The 18,703-nt window shown below is 32.1% G+C and overlaps 2 protein-coding genes across 2 annotated transcripts; one reads left to right on the forward strand and one right to left on the reverse strand.

Moving 5' to 3' along the window:
- Window positions 1–4,113: 4,113 nt before the first annotated feature.
- Window positions 4,114–5,271, reverse strand: LOC100788877 (uncharacterized). Its single transcript, XM_014778234.3, has one exon. It carries the CDS (start codon window positions 5,269–5,271, stop codon window positions 4,114–4,116), a length of 1,158 nt encoding a protein of 385 aa, XP_014633720.1.
- An 8,009-nt stretch (window positions 5,272–13,280) lies between these two features.
- On the forward strand, window positions 13,281–18,435 carry LOC100789405 (zinc finger CCCH domain-containing protein 34). Its single transcript, XM_003529536.5, has 7 exons — window positions 13,281–13,639; window positions 13,759–13,901; window positions 14,161–14,226; window positions 14,420–14,539; window positions 14,660–14,974; window positions 15,052–15,372; window positions 17,403–18,435. The coding sequence occupies exons 1-7, from the start codon at window positions 13,549–13,551 to the stop codon at window positions 17,799–17,801; spliced, it is 1,455 nt and encodes a 484-aa protein (XP_003529584.1). The 5' UTR covers window positions 13,281–13,548; the 3' UTR covers window positions 17,802–18,435.
- Window positions 18,436–18,703: the final 268 nt, after the last annotated feature.

The following is an 18,703-nucleotide window of genomic DNA, read 5'->3' on the forward strand; positions in this document are numbered from 1 at the left end:
AATGAATTCATATCTCACGAGGATCTGAGTTTAATTTTTATTATCTATGTAAACATCTTATTAATAAATAATTTATAAATACAATAATACATCTTTAAATACTTTTTGAGAAAGTTTATTTTGATACTTGTAAACCTAAGATCCATCTCACCCAAACTTTAATCCGAAAATAAAAAAATTAAAAAAAAACATCACAGTTTTGAAAAGGTATTTCACAGATATTTAAAAGCCTAACTGTATTAATGTCTTCCTAACCCAGTTATTCTGGTTATAATTACTTTAAAATATCAATTAATTGAACTTCTATAGCTAAGTAGCAGGGCATCATGTATTTGTTATTAAACAAAATGTGATATACTTAATCTTTTATCGTTAAAATGAAGACAAAAAAGAGTGTTCTTGCGAAGTTTTTTTAACTATGAAACTAATTGTTACTAAAATTTATAATAAATAAATAGTTGTAAATATATAAATAATATTACAATAAAAATTTGTAACAAATAAACATTTTGAATATATACTTTTATTTTTTATTTGTGATAAGTAATTTATATTGTGATATAATATTATTTTTAATTAACAATTTTAAAAAATGAAAGATAAATCGAAAAAGATAAGAAATTAAGAAAAATATCAAAAATGCTTTTGTCTGAAAAAACAATTTAGATGTTATTGTTGAAGAATGACAACTAAAAATATTTTCATGTAGAGAGATTTAAATAAATTAAAATAATATTTTTTATTTATATTAGTCGAAGACAAGTATCATGAGATTTATAACTCACACCTCATGTTCAACCAACTTAATTAAATATAGTTGATAAAATAAATTAAGATGATTTCTCTTACTTTATCCTAAATTTTTATAAATATATACAAGATAATACGTTGAATATATATATATAAAGATTTTTAGTTGCCATTTTTACTTTATCCAATTCACAAATTTTTTAGTGAAGATGACAAGTACTTTGGGGTGAACAATTTTATTTTTTAGGCAAAAATAAAAATACCATAAGTGAACATTAGAAAGAAGAGAAAGATCGAGTGAATTTTTTGTTGTATCATATAGTATTATTTTTATTAGAAGTGAACATTAGACCTAATGAAAGCTCGTTATTAGAAATGGTATCATGTAGTACTATTTTTTATTTTCATATCCTTAGACTTTAAAGGTTAATACACATGAATTAAAAAATATTTAATACATGTAAATTTGGACTGTGAAACCTTTATTTAATATCTCACCAGACAAGTTCCTACTTATTTCAAGTATAGTAGATACTAAACTGGGGTATAATTAAGAGAAAATACTTTAAAATTCTAAAACATCAAATGTTTGTTCTAAGATAAGTAAGAAAAAGAAGAATAAAACATCTTGATATATGAGACGAAGGCAATAACTGTAGCTTATATGTCATTTCTTACTTATAGACTTGATTTTGTTAGATAACATGAGTATTTAAGACAAAATCCGTCCCAAGATAAAATAACACATTCATAAGCTAAAAAAAACAAATATTATAACTCCCTTATATAAAATTAAAACAATATTTTTCAAAATTTGCTTTAGTTCTCATTGCTGGGTCTACCCGGCTTAACGCACAACCAACAACACGGTGAATAATAGTAAATGGAAACGGCATTCGCTAGTCACACAATCAATTATGTTGAATTGAAAGTTAAAAGAAAAGAGAAAATAAAGAACCTAAACTCTAAAAAAAAAAAATTGTAATTATGTCCTTCATCTTTTTCGAAGGACCTTATTAATAAAATTGGAAGAAGGAAAAAAGAATCTAATTACAAATTTTTATAGTTTAAGGACATAATTAAAAATTAAATGAAAGATCATCAAGGAGCTACTAATGTATTATTATCCTATAAAATAATAATATAATTTGTTGGTGTGATAAAAACAGGAAAGGATAATTATTTAATGGGATGCTCAAGCTTGTCCCCCATCAAAGATAAGACAAAGTATAAAAACAAGTACAATCCCTTCTGCTAGGCTGCTAGCTATCATGTCCACAGAAATCCATATACTAGTATGTCAATAGAGATTGTAAAGTAATCATCACAATATCACATGCTATTTGCTACGGCCTACGGGAAAGCTCGGGCGAGCAAACTTGCTTGGTGAGTAATGCTGACTCGCATAAGTAGTCCATTACTTCACTTGACAAGGAGTTTCGGATCAATGTCTTTTGTTTTGCGTGATAACACGAATGCAGATCAACTTGCACACTACTTCAAAACGTGAATGATAATAACCCAATAAATCAGTGGATGAACTTACTTTAACTTCCTGAGCCATGAGGGCTTAAATATACAGTAATACAGGGTATTGCCAGTTGCATGAAGCCTGCGAGTATGTACTTAGAAGTTTATTGTTTTTCTTCAATCAATGCTTGAACACTTGGTATTGGCATGAGCATCTACTTTGTTGGGCATATCATGCTATTCTATGAAGAGTGAAGATTCATTTCCTAACTTTCTTCTCCCCCCTCTTGATATACCTCTTCCAATTTTGATCTTAGAACAGGCTTGCAACTTGCAAGACAAAATTTAGTTTGTACAGCTTCATCTCGACCAAAGAATATAAAAAAGAAAACTACAAGGAATCACTTTTGTCACAAACCAAAGCTATCTAAACAGTCGCAATGATGCATGTGAAAAAGAAAACAGAATCAGGTGTAAGAGGAGAAATCAAGCAATGCTGAATTCCCAATTTTACACATTCAAACCAGTCTTAAACATGTGAAATAAGTTCATTTGTGATTGCTTGTTACTAGTCAGTAAAATTGTAAATGAAGTTCAAAACAAAGCTCAGACAAGATTGGTCTAAAGATTCAATAGGCTTGGGGACAAACTCTTTTTCCCCATTAATAGGGAACTCTGAAAATCATGCATCAAAGTTGATATAACAATGTAATTCATCGTTCAAATTAATGTGTTATTTACAACCATATACTCTATAATTCAGCATGAAAGATGCATAAAAAAGGTCAAATAATCACATAGGAATTTGAGATTTAATACGAGCATTGCCAAACAAATATATAAATAAACTCTGAATCCTGTGGTGAGCAAACATCAAACCATTCAACTAAAATCTACTAGTTTAGTCTTCCACAGTTTACAATAAACCACACAGAAAAAGTCATCTATTGCAAAATAAAAACAGCTACTCAGAAAAACATCATATCATATCTGTTTTATGAAGAGTAGGTGCTTTACCTCAAAAGGCGGATAGCTTCTTTTAAGTATCAGCTCATTTCACTAAAGAAAAACAATGAAACAAGGCAAGCCAAAATCTGGAACAACTCTACTAAATACACACATCCCAGAAGGATGAGTATGAAATTATGAAATAAGCAGCAATATTTAAATTAAATAATTCACACAAAATAACCTGCTTGACAGGTGAGAAGAACAGCATCCTCCCAAAAAAGAAGATAGAATTTGACCAAGAGCAACAATTTATATGCAGAAATAAGTATTTTAATGAGATTGAGGATGTTACCAAATAATCATTCAAATCAACCCTTATTTGCCTGGTTTATAGAATGCTCCATTTTTTTCACCTGAAATATCCATATGAAATCTGTTTACCTGTTTTATATAGCTGTATTGCACATCCAACATCTTTTCCCATTTTTTTTTCAATCGCCAATGTACTAATGAGCATAGGTATGCAGTATGCACATCAACATCATGGAAGCTCCAAAGTCTTTGTAGTTTGTACCAAATACAAAGTTCACAGTCCTACAAGAAGCAGTTTTAAAAGCACGCCACAATATAGCAGGATTCAGACAAGCAAATAATTCAAGTATTTAACTAAACCGCATTCTATGCAATCAGATCATTCAAAACAAAAGGTCAAAAACTACATACAATTTACACTCACAAGCATGATCAATTCTCTCTTTCATCAAAAGACTCGTGCTTCCTTTATTTAGCTTCTGCAGGAAAACATACAACAAATTTCCACAGGCAAAACTCCTGCAAAATAACAAATCCCATAAACAAGCTAGCATGATTGTTCGTCAGATCTTCAGTAGACACAAGAACATATCATGTATTCCAAGTGAACAACAGCGCAAGGCTGTTAAACTACAAGCAAGTTTTCTTCTTGTTCTCCTTGCTATTGGCAACATTCATATTCACACTTTCCTTATACATCTTCAACAACTGAGACGAATGCTTCTCATAACGTTTCACAAACGTGTCCAGGAATCTTTTCTCAGACATAATAAACATCGTGACCATGTTGCCACTCCTTTCCAATAGACCTTGCGCTGCAAGAAACCGAACGACGGAAGCCCTGGGAGCAATCCACTTCTTAAGGCTCAACCGAAAAATAACAGGATACTTGGCAAGCTCCAAAGAACTCCCACCTAACTCCTTAACCCAATAACTGAACACAGCATCTATCTCATCAGGTTCCGTCAGCATACAAGAAGGATGCTTCTTAAACGCCATAAGAACGTGTTCCTGGGACCAACCCCACTTCTTGAAAACCCTAACCGACTCACCCCAGTTGGTTTTATTCACTGTGCTTTTCGCGACCAATGCAGCACTGAAATTGGGGGCGGAGGTATCAAACCCTAATTGCTTGAGTGCATGCACCGTGTCGGGTAAGTCACGTGAGCAGAGAACAGAGGGACACATGTGCAGCAGCCTGGCAACGGCGGAACGCGTGAAGCCGTTATCGAGGAGGAATTCGGCGGTAAGCGGGAAGCGGGGGTCGTCGGAGAAAAAGACGGAGGAGTCGCGGCTGAGACATCGGATGATGAGTTCGTCGGAGACGAGGAAGGTTCGGAGGAATTGGTAGGCGGGGACGATGTGGCTGTCGAGGGAGCGGGAGAGGAAGGTGGGGGAAGCGGTGGCGATGCGGATGATGTGGGAGGTGGAGGCGCCTTTGGAGCGGAGGAACTGGAATTTGGGGAGGATGAGGTTGTTGGGGTCGCAGAGGAGGATGGTGTGTTGGCCTTGGATGACTTGGCGGATTTGGAAAGGAGAGAAGCCGTGGGTGGCGAAGAAGGCGAGAACGGAGTCGGGCCTGTGGGGGCTGTCGAGGCGGAACTTGCGGGAGATGCTGAGGGCAGTCTCTGGGGAGAAGCCGAAGCGGGTGATGAGGTAGGAGACTGTGAAGGAGTCCGAAATGGTGCTGCAGAATTTGATAAGAGGATGATGTTGATGTTGAGATCTTGGTGCCGAGGTCTTCAGATGGAGAAGGGCTCTGTGACTGTGCTTGTGCCAATTCAACATGCTTGCGTTGCTAGAGGACGGATGGGGGTGGCACCACAAAATTAGTAGAGTAAATAGTAAATTGGGTAGTGAGAATAGTATTTCCCAATAAAAATGGGCTTTGTGACAAATCATGTATGGACTTCAAATCCAAGAAAATCATGTTGACAAAGTAAAAGCTTAACAAAATCACTAAAACGGTTCTACTCCTACAGTACTGAAAAGTTACTTGATGAGATTTTTTTCTCTCTCTATAATCCAAGACTCTAATGTGCACATAATAGAGAAAAGGGATAATGTGAAATTGTAAATTGAAGATTATATTTAAAACTATACAAGTAATTTTATATTTTTTTAGAGGAGTGGTTTTATATTCTTAAACTTAAAAAGTGTGCTAGTTATAGGCACATGCGATTAATAATGATACTTTTTTATTTAATTTTTTTAGCACCAGAAAAGTTATTTTCAATATTTTGAATATAATATAAATCAAGTTGGAGGACGCGTGAAAAAAGAGCATCTCATAAGGTTTTCTTTATTAATTTATAAAACTTTAATGTAATAATACTTTTTTTAAATAAGCTAAAAAGATTGGTACTTAAACCAGTGAGTGCTAGTTTAACTTTCATATTATATTAGTATTTGCCAGAACTAGAAGTATTGATTAATTGGCATAGGATTATCCTAATATAATCAATAATTTTGAGTTATGATTTTTTAATAATATAATGTTTATATATACAATAGCCTAGTTATAATAAGAGTACAGTATGATGTGATAGGATTAAAAACAAAGTTGAAATAAAAAAAAAATTGTTGGATTAAGAAGAAAATTCTCACTTATATATATTAGTTTTAAATTATAGCCATAATAAAATAGAAAGTTAAATGATAATGTGAAAAAAAAATTAAAATATGTCTTTGGTTATTATAAATTAACGTTTTCTTTGTTTTTATAAGTTTATTTTTTTTAATTTTAATTTTTGTAAGTGGGTATTTTTTTTTAATTTTGATCCCTGGAATTTTTTATTTATTTTATATATTGTAATTTTGTGTTTTTTATGTTAGTCTCTTTAATATTTAATTTTTTTCATTTATGATCCCTATAAATTTATGTTTGGAAGAATCAAAATTAGAAAAATACAAACTTACATGATAAAAAATAAAAAAATATTTTATAGGATCAAATTATAAAATTATTAACTTACAGAGACTAAAATTAAGAGAATGAATTTAAAAGAATAAAAAAAACATTAATTTAAAAAGATCAAAAACATATTTATGCAAAAAAAATGATTAATTAAATTTTTAATCTCTAATTTTTTTTAAAATTGGTTTTTTAATTCTTAAATTAACTTTTATTTAATTGATTAAGGTCTTTAATTATTTTTTATTAAGACTTTTAGTCCTTCAACTTTTGTTTAACTGATCAATATTTTTTAATTTTATTTTATTAAATTTTTTAGTTTTTAAACTTTTGAAAAATTAATTCTTTAATCTTTGAAATCTCATTAAATAAATAAAAATAATAAATTAAAACTTTTGTTCAATAATTAAAAATTTATGAATCTCAATTGGTCAAAAAAAAATTTAGAGACTAAAAAATTTAATGAAAAAAAAAATAAAAAACCTTAATCTGTGAAACAAAAATCTTAATAACTTAAAATCGAATTTCAAAAAAAAGTTTAAGAAATAAAAAAATAAAAAACCTTAATTAAGCTAGAAAAAAATCTGACCGACATTTTGATGGGTGGATAAGTGGGAGTGGAAAAGAGTTGATTGGGTTTGGAAGTAGCGTCCAAAAAAAGGAGCAACTGCGTCATACTCACGCGCCACCTGTACGGATCATCGAATACATCCATCGCATCTATACCGTCCGATTCTTCACTCACCTCTCATCTTAGCCATTCGTCTTACTCCCCATTCATTGTCACCAACTCCCTATCACGTTTTTTAAAAAAAAATCTTTTCGCCACAAACGCGCGTTGGGACCACGTACCATCCACTTTTATTTCTTAGCAAAATACGAGGTTTAAACACACACACACCCTCCTCTCTCAATACAACAACATTTTATTACACTTTTGATTTTTTAAATTTTAATCGTGTTTGATTCTGTTTTTAGAGTTCATTATTTGAATTCTTTAAAGTTAAGCAACATTTCTTTACTGCTTTTGCGGTTGAAGCAAATGAGGTGTTGTTGTTTATACTTTATACAACCACAATTGCTTATATAGAAACAACAATATTCCTTATTAGTTTCTTAACTATAATACTTGCCTTAATTTACGTTCCTAAAAAAATAATTAATTTAATTAATCATATTAAATTTATCAATTATATTATTATTTTAAAATTGTTTTTTTCTTATTTTTTTATCAATTTAATTATTTTTCATTAATGTTTGGAGAGATAATAATTAAGTTAGATATATAGGAAAAAATAATTAATACATCTAAAAATTAAAAAAAATTATAAAAATGAACAATTTTTTTAAATAATCTTATAATTAGAAATGGAAGAAATAAATAAAAAATTAAAATTTCAAACTTACAATCATCAAAATGAGCAACAAAAAATGAAGAGAAATCAATAGAAACACATAGTATAAACTTAGAATCAAACCAACTCCTTAATAGAATGAAAGCACAATCAAAACCAAATACATGCATAAAAATAGTTTTTTTTATCACAAAATCAAATTTCGAACCTACAACCACAAACTACGGGTGTAAACAAATAACTAAACACTAAATTTAGATTTCACTTTGTGAAAAAATATATATTTAAGTTTGACTTATTTATTTTAACAAATATATATAATACAACTTGATCTTAACTTATTTAACTCATCAATAGCTTAATTATTTTTTTGCTTTTGTGATTTTTTAAAAATGTTTTTACCTTATCAATTTAGTATTATTTTATAAAGTTTTTCAATACTAGCTAAAAATTCACAAATAGAAACATGTTGTAAGAATGTGATAGAGTGGAATCTGTGTATTTTTTTTATTATGTTATATATTTTTGTGTGTGGGTTTATTAATATACATTCATTTTTTTAGTTCAAATATGTGTGTGAGTTTATTGATTTTTGTTACATGATATCAAAGTCTATCATAAATGGATCCCTATGTTTGTCACACTATAGACATATAGCCTTTAGCATGAGGGGAGGTGTGATTACACCTAGATAAGAGTGTGTTGAAAGTCTCACATGATGGATAGATGAGAAAAATAGAACATGTTGAAGTCTCACATTGAATAAGTGAGAAACAGTTCTCATCTTAGAAGTCGGTTTTGTAGGATTGAATTGATTAAAGCCTAAACCTACTTTTTGACAAACATTGTCATAGTTGTGCTGTTATTTCATTTTTGTGTGATGGAAATGCCATATTTGTTGTGGCTTCTGAAGCATCATTTGTTTTCTTTCTTTTGTGAGTTATTTATGCTATTATCTCACCCTTTCTTCTGAAGCATCATTTTGTTTTTCTGTTACTACTATCCTAGAGAGGGAGAAATGCTTGGCTGTTGTTTTTATCTTATCTGACATCCTAAAGATTTTATAAACAACTGACAAACTATAAAAATGTGTGATATATTTACTTTGTAGGAATAGGAAAGATGGCTATTGGTGCTTCAGAATAATTTTGAACTTATTTTATAGGTTAAACTAATGTCTAATAATTTTTTGAGGCCACTAGATAAGCTACTTTTGTTTGCATAGCTTGTACAATAATTAACTTTCAGTTTTATTAGTTGGAGTTGACAATATGTTAGGCATGAGCAACTGTGCATCTTAGAACATGTTTGGCATGATATGTGATCCTCTTGCATTGTTGTCTATATATACCTTGGGGTCAAAGTCATTTCATGCTTGGGACTCAATGCGAGAAGTATAGTCTCTATTTGTGCTCTATTGCCAAATCTCTAACTTTAATTTGAGCAAAGACTTCCTTTTGTTGCCATATAAGTTTCAAACATTTCACATTTAAAAATTGTCACCACCAATTAGAGTGGCTGGTTTAATTTTAGTGGCAAACTCTACTATACAATATTTTGACACAGAATACCAAGCAATTTAGTTAGGTAGGGTGTTGGTTTAATTTTTTTATTTAAATTTTTTTAAAAAGACCTTTCATGAAAATTAGTTTTTATAATTTAATTATATTTTAAGACATTTCATAATTTATAGTGTAAATTTTTATATTACTGAAACTAGTTTTTTAATATATATATATATATATATATATATATATATATATATATATATATATATATATATATATATATATATCATTACAAAAACTCGTATTCAATTTTTCATAATATATTTATTTTCATAAGTGATCGTGTTTTTATTTTAGTATAACCTGTGTTATGTTTTCTGTGGAGGTAGCATTCTTCTTCTTGCTTTCTTTACTTCACTTGTTATCTCTGTAGAGACCAGTATAGTTCAGTTGAGTTGAGTAACATCTAATCAAATTAATTATTCATCCATTCCTATTTTTACTTACGTGATATATATGCCAATTTTTTTACTGCACCTTAAATTCTAAGTTATTGCATTATTTATATTTTTTGTAATATGTCACTTTTATATACTACACGTGAATAACATTTTTCCAAGAGTAAGAGTATACAAATATAGAAAGATGAAAATCCACATTGGTGATTGTACCAAATACTCCACTCTATGTTGTACTCTTTTATCATAATTTCTTGTGATTATTACAAATCTTGTCTTGTATGTTTAAAAAAATATAGCAGTATATTTTTTAATCATCATAACCAATATATTTTTTCTATCCACATTTATTTTTGTTTTGGATTTATGAAATTGAGTGTTTTGTTAATTACATGTATGTGTTAATTCAAATTTTGATGTTAAGTAATATAAATAAAAAAATAATTATTAAATTATCGATGACAAATAGTAAAAATGAAAAACAAATTGAAATAAATTCTTTATAAAATAGAATTTCTGATAGACAGTAAAAAATCTATCAATTAAAATCTCCTATGAATATTTTTTCAATGAATTTTAATCCATTAGAAATTTTGAATTATCGACAGAATTTTTAAGTTTTTGACGAATTTTGACCGTGGGAAATAAGCTCTTTTTTTTAGTCAAATGCATGCGCATACTGCAGTTCTCAAACTTATTTTTTCAAACCAACTTTTCTTCATCTTGTTTTTTTTCTTCTTCTTAGAGATATAGGTCTGAAATTTTATTAATAATGATGATTTTATGACAATTGTCTGATTTCTAAATGAAAAACAAAATAGGAACAAGGTGGGCATATAAAATGAAAAAATAACTGGAATAACAATAGTTTAAAAGACTAAATTAAATTAGAAAAATAGAGAAACAAATTGAAACAAAAAAAAGAGAAAAAAATATAATTTCGTCATTATGCTTTTAGGGGAGAGAGAGAGAGGGGAAAAAAGTACTACTAATTTACACCTATTTTGTTGAAGTGTGGGAATGCTGAAAAAAACTTTGTGCTAACCAATCACCTTTCAACATAAAGTGAGTTTTCATTACACAATTAAGAACAGACAGAATCTAAATTCAAGCTAATGAAAAGATATCAATAATTTGTTTCCATTTGGGTTTTGGCAAGCTGAAATGAACCAACAATCTTCAGGCGAATGTTGGATATATGTTTTTTGTTATTATACTACTACACTGTAAGACAAAAGATCTTCAAATTGAAGGACCCTGAATTGAAAGTGAGAAATTGGTTATTTGAAACTTCATTAGTTGAAACTGAGTGTATGGAAAAGGATCCCAAAATCCCACAGTAACATACTAATGGTGTGTTCCTAAAATCTTTTTTATTAGGGGTGAACAAATGGATTCGACTTAATCTGAATCCAACATAACCCAACTAAAAAAATTAATTTGGGTGGGTTTGTCCAGTCAAATGGGTAAGTGGATTTTAAATTCAATCTCAAATAATTTTTTACGGTCAGATTTGAGTTTAAATTTTTAATTCGTCAGCATCCAATCCAACTCAATATAAGAGTTTAATTTCAATTTTTAATTCGTCAGCATCCAATCCAACTCAATATAAGAGTTTAATTTCAATTTTTTAGCCTTCTAATCATTTAATTTCATTTAAAGAGTCTAATACAAGATTTTATGGACATTAAACACCAAAGAAAAAGATTGAATGATAAAACTTGACTTGACAATAGGAGTCCAACCCAAATAAATAAATTAAGTAGGATTTTAACAAAAAAATTAAGCCCAAAGTGTCTTGGCTCAACCTGTTTTGCATCTAAACGATTCAGTAACCTGTCCAATCCGAACTCATGCATTCCGAAGATTAAAAAAATAGTAAAAATTAAGCCTCTTTTGTAACTTATTGGATTAACTGGGATTGTTTGAATCGGACTCAAATCCACCCCATGGTCAACCCTACTTTTTATTACCACTTTTAAGGAAGATCTAACATGTTTGAGCCACTTGAGCCAGTGAATACTCGTGCTTCTTTTTGCATCAGCGCGACAACGCCTGCCCACAACTATGACGATTAACCAATTAATTATCTGACTAAATCGATTCATTACTTTTTGTATTAACTCTAATCTAATCTAAAAAGGACAAATCTATCATCTCCACGACATATCCCGTATATTGTATTGACGCTCTCGCTAGCACTTGTGCAATGTTTGCACTACCACAACCTCAAGCTCGACTTCAAGCACGTTTTCAAATATCCTTTTCTTTATGGCCCTGGCCCAAAAACCTCACACATTAATTTGGTTTTGCTGTTTTACCAAAACTCCTGGACTGCTCTAAAAATTCAGAATCTAAATCAAATTTATGTTTAAAATAAGACTTTAATTTCTATATATTATTAATATAATTATTGTATTGTGTAGGGTCCACAAAATACATGTAACAGACTACTTAACATCCTAAGGATAAACTCTTCACAGCTCTGACACATGTGCACACACACATGATTTTAACAAACTTACATATTATCTCTAATTACTTCATTATTTGAATATGAATTTCCTTATCACGGGATATATATTCAATTATTTATAAGTCATGTATTATTTATAAGCTACAATTATCTACAAATTAATAACATTGTATGACATGTGGAATCATGAAATCCCTCTTGGTCATGTCCATCTTGAAGTTGACAAGTGCAACTATACCCGTGACTAATAAGAAATCAAGATAAATTCCATAAAAAAATAAATCATGATAAATTAATTTTTAAGATAGTTATTTTAAAAATAAAAAACCTATGATTTTTTTTATTTTGATGTTTTATGATTAAATGATAATTTAAATCTTTTGTCTGAACTATTTTCTTTTAAGAATATAAAATTTCTTTATATTGTTGATTAATAGACTATTTTCTCTTTAAGACATTATTGGTCAACAAATTATTTTCTGTTAAAAATATAAAATATATTTACATTATCGGTCAACGGATTATTTTTCCTTGAAAAGATAAAAAAAATTATCAGATTATTTTCTCTTAAAAATATAAAATATTAACAAAATATTTTCTCTCAAAACAATCTTTAGATAGATTCTGAGGGGATGTTTGGTTTGATTTTTTTCTATTTTCATTTTCACTGGAAATAAAAAATGGTGATGAAAATGTGTTTGGTTAAATTTTTGAAAATATTTTCTCAAATGAACCAAAAATTGAAAATAATAAAATATCATTTTCAGTGTTTTTTTCATTTTGGATAAAATGAAAATTAAGCTGGTGGCAATAAATGTAATTTTAAATAAATTTAAAAATATATTTTCTCTTGAAAACGCATTGTCAATGTTTTTATTTTTTAAAAATAAAAAATAAGAAGTGAAACCAAACATGTTTTTAAAATTTTAATATTTTGAAAATAAAAACAAAAAATAAAAATGTAAATATAAATAATTCATTCCTTACGAAAGAGACCAAGGGAGAGTGGGATTATTTTTTTGGTAATATTGTGAGATGTTTGGCGCGTACATAAATAATAAATCAACAGTCTCTCTCTCCCACCAATGAAAAGATCGTCTCTCAGAGTAAAGGAAAGAAAAAAATAAATAAATAAAAGCTTTGAAACGGAAAGAGAGAGAGAAGCTAGAGAGAGAAAGAGACCAAACTAATTAGTGTAGAAGAAACAGAGACGCTGTGTGGGTGTGGGTGTGGGTGTGGGTGTGGGAGAGAGAGGGAGAGAGAAAGCAGAGAAAATCCGAAGCAGTTTTCTCACACTTTTTGATCGGAACCTCTCATTCCGCGTTCAGATTGCGCCCCCCATTTGGTCCTTACAATGGAGCGGTACGGGCGGGCCAGCGAAGGGTCGCAGTCTGATCCGTCGCCGGAATGGACCGTGGCCGCCGACGTCGACGCCGGCCTCGAAGGTGATTCTATCTGCATTCTCTATTATTCATTCCCTTGGCGATTTTCGATTTGCGCAGAAACAGAATAATGCGGAGTAGTAGTAGGTTTGAGTTTGATCTTGATTTTGCGAATAATGCAGAGTCGTCGTGGCAACTCGGATTACCCGGTGCTGAATCTTACCCTATGCGTCCCGATGAGGCGGATTGTATCTACTATTTGAGAACGGGATTTTGCGGTTACGGCACACGCTGTCGTTTCAACCATCCTCGTGACCGTGCCGCGGTAATTACTTCTTCTTAATTCTCGTTTCGCAGGGTTTTGGCTTCGTTGCTTCCTCGTGTACGTGTTTGTGTCTCCAATTTTGCTTTTGATCTCGGCTCTGTGTGGTTTACTATGAACGGTTACAATTCAGTTCGTTGAATTTTTCTTGTGTCGTGTGTTAATTGAACTCAATTTGTGTGAGATTACGGGGTCTGCATTGGACGCTGTGATCGAACGTTTCCTAATTTGGGGGTATTTATGTGTGTTTTGCTGTTTTTAGGTTATTGGAGCTGCGCCGAGGACTGGAGGAGAGTTTCCAGAGCGCGTGGGACAGCCTGTGTGCCAGGTTTTTCATAGATTCTGTGCTGCACTTATATTAAATGGTTGCATTTGATGGATGATACTATATTTACTTTCTGTTTTACAAAGTGATTTGTTTGGGTGAAAGTTCAAATTGACTTCTGTTTTTGTTTTGGTTGTCTTCAATGTTGGTGACTTTCCTTATCTGTTGGTTGTATCTGCTCATGGTTAAACTGCAGTACTATATGAGGACGGGATCATGCAAATTTGGTGCGTCCTGCAAGTACCACCATCCTAGGCAGGTGCCAGGCACTGCTACCCCTGTGCCACTAAATTATTATGGATACCCATTGCGAGTGGTCTGTATCAGTTTGTGTTTACTGCGTAAAATTATGTGTGCTTTGTGAATTTTGGTGTCACTCTTTTCCTAACGATGATGGAAGTTTTGTTCAAACTTGAATTTTCGTGCATGATAACAGGGTCAGAAAGAGTGTTCCTATTACGTGAAAACTGGACAGTGCAAGTTTGGTGCAACTTGTAAATTCCATCATCCACAGCCTGCAGGCGTCCAAGTTCTAGCACCATCACCAGTTCCTCCAGTTTCACCTCTGCCTGTACCTGTACCTTCACCAATGTATCCAACTGTACATCCCCCATCTGGTCCTTCACAACAACAATATGGTGTACTTGTTGCAAGGCCACCTATGCTACCTGGCTCAGTAGTCCAGGGTCCCTATGGGCCTATGGTAGTGTCCCCTACCATGGTCCCTTTTTCAGGCTGGAGTCCTTATCAGGTAGGTCCTCCATTTCGTATGAACTGCTTACTATAGTTATGTGTACATTCATTGAAGTTGTTAAGCATTTGGTGCAGGCTCCTGCCACAAACCCTCTACTTCCATCCAGCACTACATCTAATGTTGGTTCTACACAGCTTTATGGGATAACCCAGCTACCTTCATCAGCAGCTACTTATACTGGACCTTATCAACCTTCTGGTTCTTCAATTGGTCCTTCAGGTGCTAGTCAGAAGGAGCATCCATTTCCAGAAAGGCCTGATCAACCAGAATGTCATCATTACATGAAAACAGGGGACTGTAAATTTGGCCCGTTGTGTAGATATCATCATCCACCAGACAAGAGTGCACCAAAAGCAAATGTAACCCTTAGTCCCGTGGGTCTTCCATTGCGTCCGGTAATTTCAACTCCTTTGTTTGGTGCTTTATATTTGGTTGTGACTAACGTATGCTTGATAAATATCCCCTTTCCTACCAAAAGTTTTGGTATCCAGTGATTAAAATAGCTAACTAAGGCATGACAAAATTAACTTCTTAATTGAGTCAGAGGCATAAGTTGTCGGGAGCAAGGTGCTCACTGCACTTTTTAGCTTTTCATTTAAATTCGTCATTGAAAACAATTCTGTGTAGGATCTTGTTCATTGGTTTTCATTTTATGCTAGCTATTTTCTGGGATGCTTTTCTATTTTCATGTATTATGCATTCATGTCGGGCTACATGTGCCTGTTGGTTTTATAGTGCCACCTTTTATGATATTAGAATTCCCATTTTGTACTGCATTTGTTATAAGTGTGCTTCAAGTTCCTTTCTTTAGGTGTGTAGCTTTTGTTAAAAATGTAGTGTATCATTATGACCGTGCCCAAGTGCAAGTACTGTAAGTAAGCTCCTCTTTCAGTTCTCTTGCTCTGGATATGTTCTTTGACAGGACAGGGAATTTTTTGTTGTATGAACTCTTGAATGATTGAAACTTTTTGTGTTTCTTCTTTAAATTTGTATGTACTGAAACTTACACCTTGAATGTAATACTTGGTCTAATGTTCTATTGTACTTTAATTCTCTGATTAGTTTCTCCTGCTTAGTTACTTGCCCTTGAAAAATGGACAAAGCAAAAGCCTACTGACACCATATGCCAAATTTTTTATTTGATTAAAAGAGAGTGAGCAGCAAGGATCAATTTTGTATGCACTTGGTCAGAGTCTCTGGTAGCATGTTGTCTCAACAACCAACTATCCCCTTATCTCAAGTTAATATAAATCCCAAGAACGTTTCTTATTAATAGGTTTCCAGCATTTAAACTCCATTTATGGATCTTTTCAATCATCTGCAAGCCATTTTGCTGTTACAGGTTTCAGGGACCTAAGTATACAATTTTATAATTAGCAGGGATCCAATTAAAAACTTACTTAAACTATAGGAACCTATTTGAAATTTTTTGTAAAACTATAGGGACTTGCAATGTAATATAACCTTATCAATATTTCTTACAACCCGTTACCCAATTTCAAAAAAAGGACATGTTTTAACAGTTTATTGACTTTATTTGGATAGGTGTTGGTTTTCTTATCTCTTTTTACTATTGCACCCCCTTTTTTTTTATTTAGTTTATATAGCATTGAGTTCTTTTCAGGTCCTTGCTGTGCAATGTGTTTTTAAATGCATCATAGTTTGTTCAATCTTTTGCATCTGTCTGCCATGGCATCAGTGTTTTCCTTGTCTGATTTAGATGCGATCACATGTTATGTTCTACTTATGTTCATTCATATTGGATGTTTATCATTGGAGCATTCCATATTCTTTTTCATTGTTTGTATGCTTGAAATTTATTTACATTAAAATGTGTTTCCAATATGAAGTTGTGACTCAATTCAAGAACCATAAGTTTATTGCCTGGGTTATGTACAGAGTTGGTTGCCATTGGTTGTATTTGCCTGAAATCTTTGACAGTGCTGTGAGTTTTATGCTCTAGGTTTCCATGTTTATTGCATAGCTGTGCATATGTTCTGCTATCTGTTGTTTCTCTCAAAGCTATGTTCCCATGCTAGCTTGAGTTCAAACTTTGTTTTCATTAGTAAATTTCATGTTACATTCTTTTGATTTTGGATTAGGGGTGCTTTCTATTTCCCATGTTATGTTCCATGGCACACTTTCTCTTATTATTTGATGTGGTCATTTCCAGTCTTCATAGACTAGTCTTCAATGATCTGTTTGGCTATTTTTCCCCTCTGCTTAGTGGTTTAGTATTTTTTCTTTTGGACTGTGGTTGAAGAATACACAATTATCTTACGTTATTTTTAATAATTATGACTTCAATTGTTTAAAGAACTGTGACTGCAATGACAAATTTGTCTGTTCTGTTGATTTTCTTTAATTAAATTGTCTGACTGCATTCATAAATTCTTAATTGTCACGTATTGTGTTTGATAATCAGGGGGCACCACCTTGCACTCATTATACCCAGCGTGGAGTTTGCAAGTTTGGTTCTGCATGCAAATTTGATCATCCTATGGGATCACTGAGTTATAGTCCATCTGCCTCTTCCCTAGCTGATATGCCAGTTGCACCCTATCCTGTGGGTTCCTCAATTGGTACTCTTGCCCTGTCATCTTTGTCATCAGAGTTGCGGCCTGAACTTGGTGCAGGATCCAACAAGGAGTCTGTTGCATCGAGAATGTCTTCAATGAGCACATCGACTGGATCGGTTGGCTTGACCTTGTCAAGCGTTGGTCCCATTTCTCACTCAAGCACCCAACCATCTGCTCAGAGTTCCAGTTCTCCGGAAACTACCAGTGCTACCACAAGTAGCACTGTATCTCACACCTCAAGCTAAGCAATGTGAATGAATTCCTCATTATTACTCCTTTTTATGTCAATTTTTCAACCGGCCATCATTACTCGAGGTTCTCAAATAGGTTTTATTTTTCAATTATCCCAGCTCCACATTCAGGTCTATAGCACACATTGCACCAATTGTCTGTGTTCATATAATCTTTTTGTGGCCATCCCTTTGATCTTGAATAAACCATGGCCAACCTTGAGAATTTTAGCAACCCATACACGCACCTTGCTTTTGAATAACTTCAAAAGAATCTGCAACTCCATTATGCACATGTCCATTCACATCTCCAATTTTCGTAGTTTGTTGTGCTTATCTATGCTTCAATCTTTTTTTATATGAGAAAATTTCTGCCCGGAGTTTCATTGACAGTGTAATCTCTCTTCACCTGAACCCTTTTTTTGCAAGTGGGAATAATCTCTAGTTCTGCCTGGAAGGTCCTGTTTGCCACTGTTCCCAACTTATCTAAGGTTTGAAGTGAAGAGAAGTAATCAGGAGACTACAATGAGGCTTCACATTGCTATCTTTTGTGATTTTAGATACACGGTGATGTTGTGACAAGTAAAATGCTTGACTTGGTACTTTATTACACAATACATATATGAAGAAACACATTTAAATTAACACATTTGAATGTCTAATAATCTATTTTTCTGTCATTTTACATGGTCAAGCTTTCGTGTGATATCAGGAGGTTTTTTTGGAGTTTTTTTTTTTTTGTTTAAATATGTTTGAAATCCTTGATATATACCTAAATTTTGTTGAGTCTTTGATAATTCTTTTCATTATTCTGAGTCTATGATATATTAAAAGTTTTGTTTTGTCAATTAAGCGATGACGTGATAGCATTCCAATGACTAATATATCATGGACCTAAAAGTTATTTAAACTTTTTT

The sequence above is a fragment of the Glycine max genome, chromosome 7, assembly GCF_000004515.6.
Source record: "Glycine max cultivar Williams 82 chromosome 7, Glycine_max_v4.0, whole genome shotgun sequence".
Lineage (NCBI taxonomy): Eukaryota > Viridiplantae > Streptophyta > Magnoliopsida > Fabales > Fabaceae > Glycine > Glycine max.

What these genes read in the sequence shown, in the direction of transcription:
- LOC100788877 (XM_014778234.3), bottom strand. Translation starts at nt 5,271, where the DNA reads ATGTTGAATTGGCACAAGCACAGTCACAGAGCCCTTCTCCATCTGAAG.
- LOC100789405 (XM_003529536.5), top strand. Translation starts at nt 13,549, where the DNA reads ATGGAGCGGTACGGGCGGGCCAGCGAAGGGTCGCAGTCTGATCCGTCG. An exon ending in CGTCGACGCCGGCCTCGAAG is followed by an intron (nt 13,640 to 13,758) that starts GTGATTCTATCT and finishes CGAATAATGCAG; the next exon opens with AGTCGTCGTGGCAACTCGGA. An exon ending in CAGGCTGGAGTCCTTATCAG is followed by an intron (nt 14,975 to 15,051) that starts GTAGGTCCTCCA and finishes CATTTGGTGCAG; the next exon opens with GCTCCTGCCACAAACCCTCT.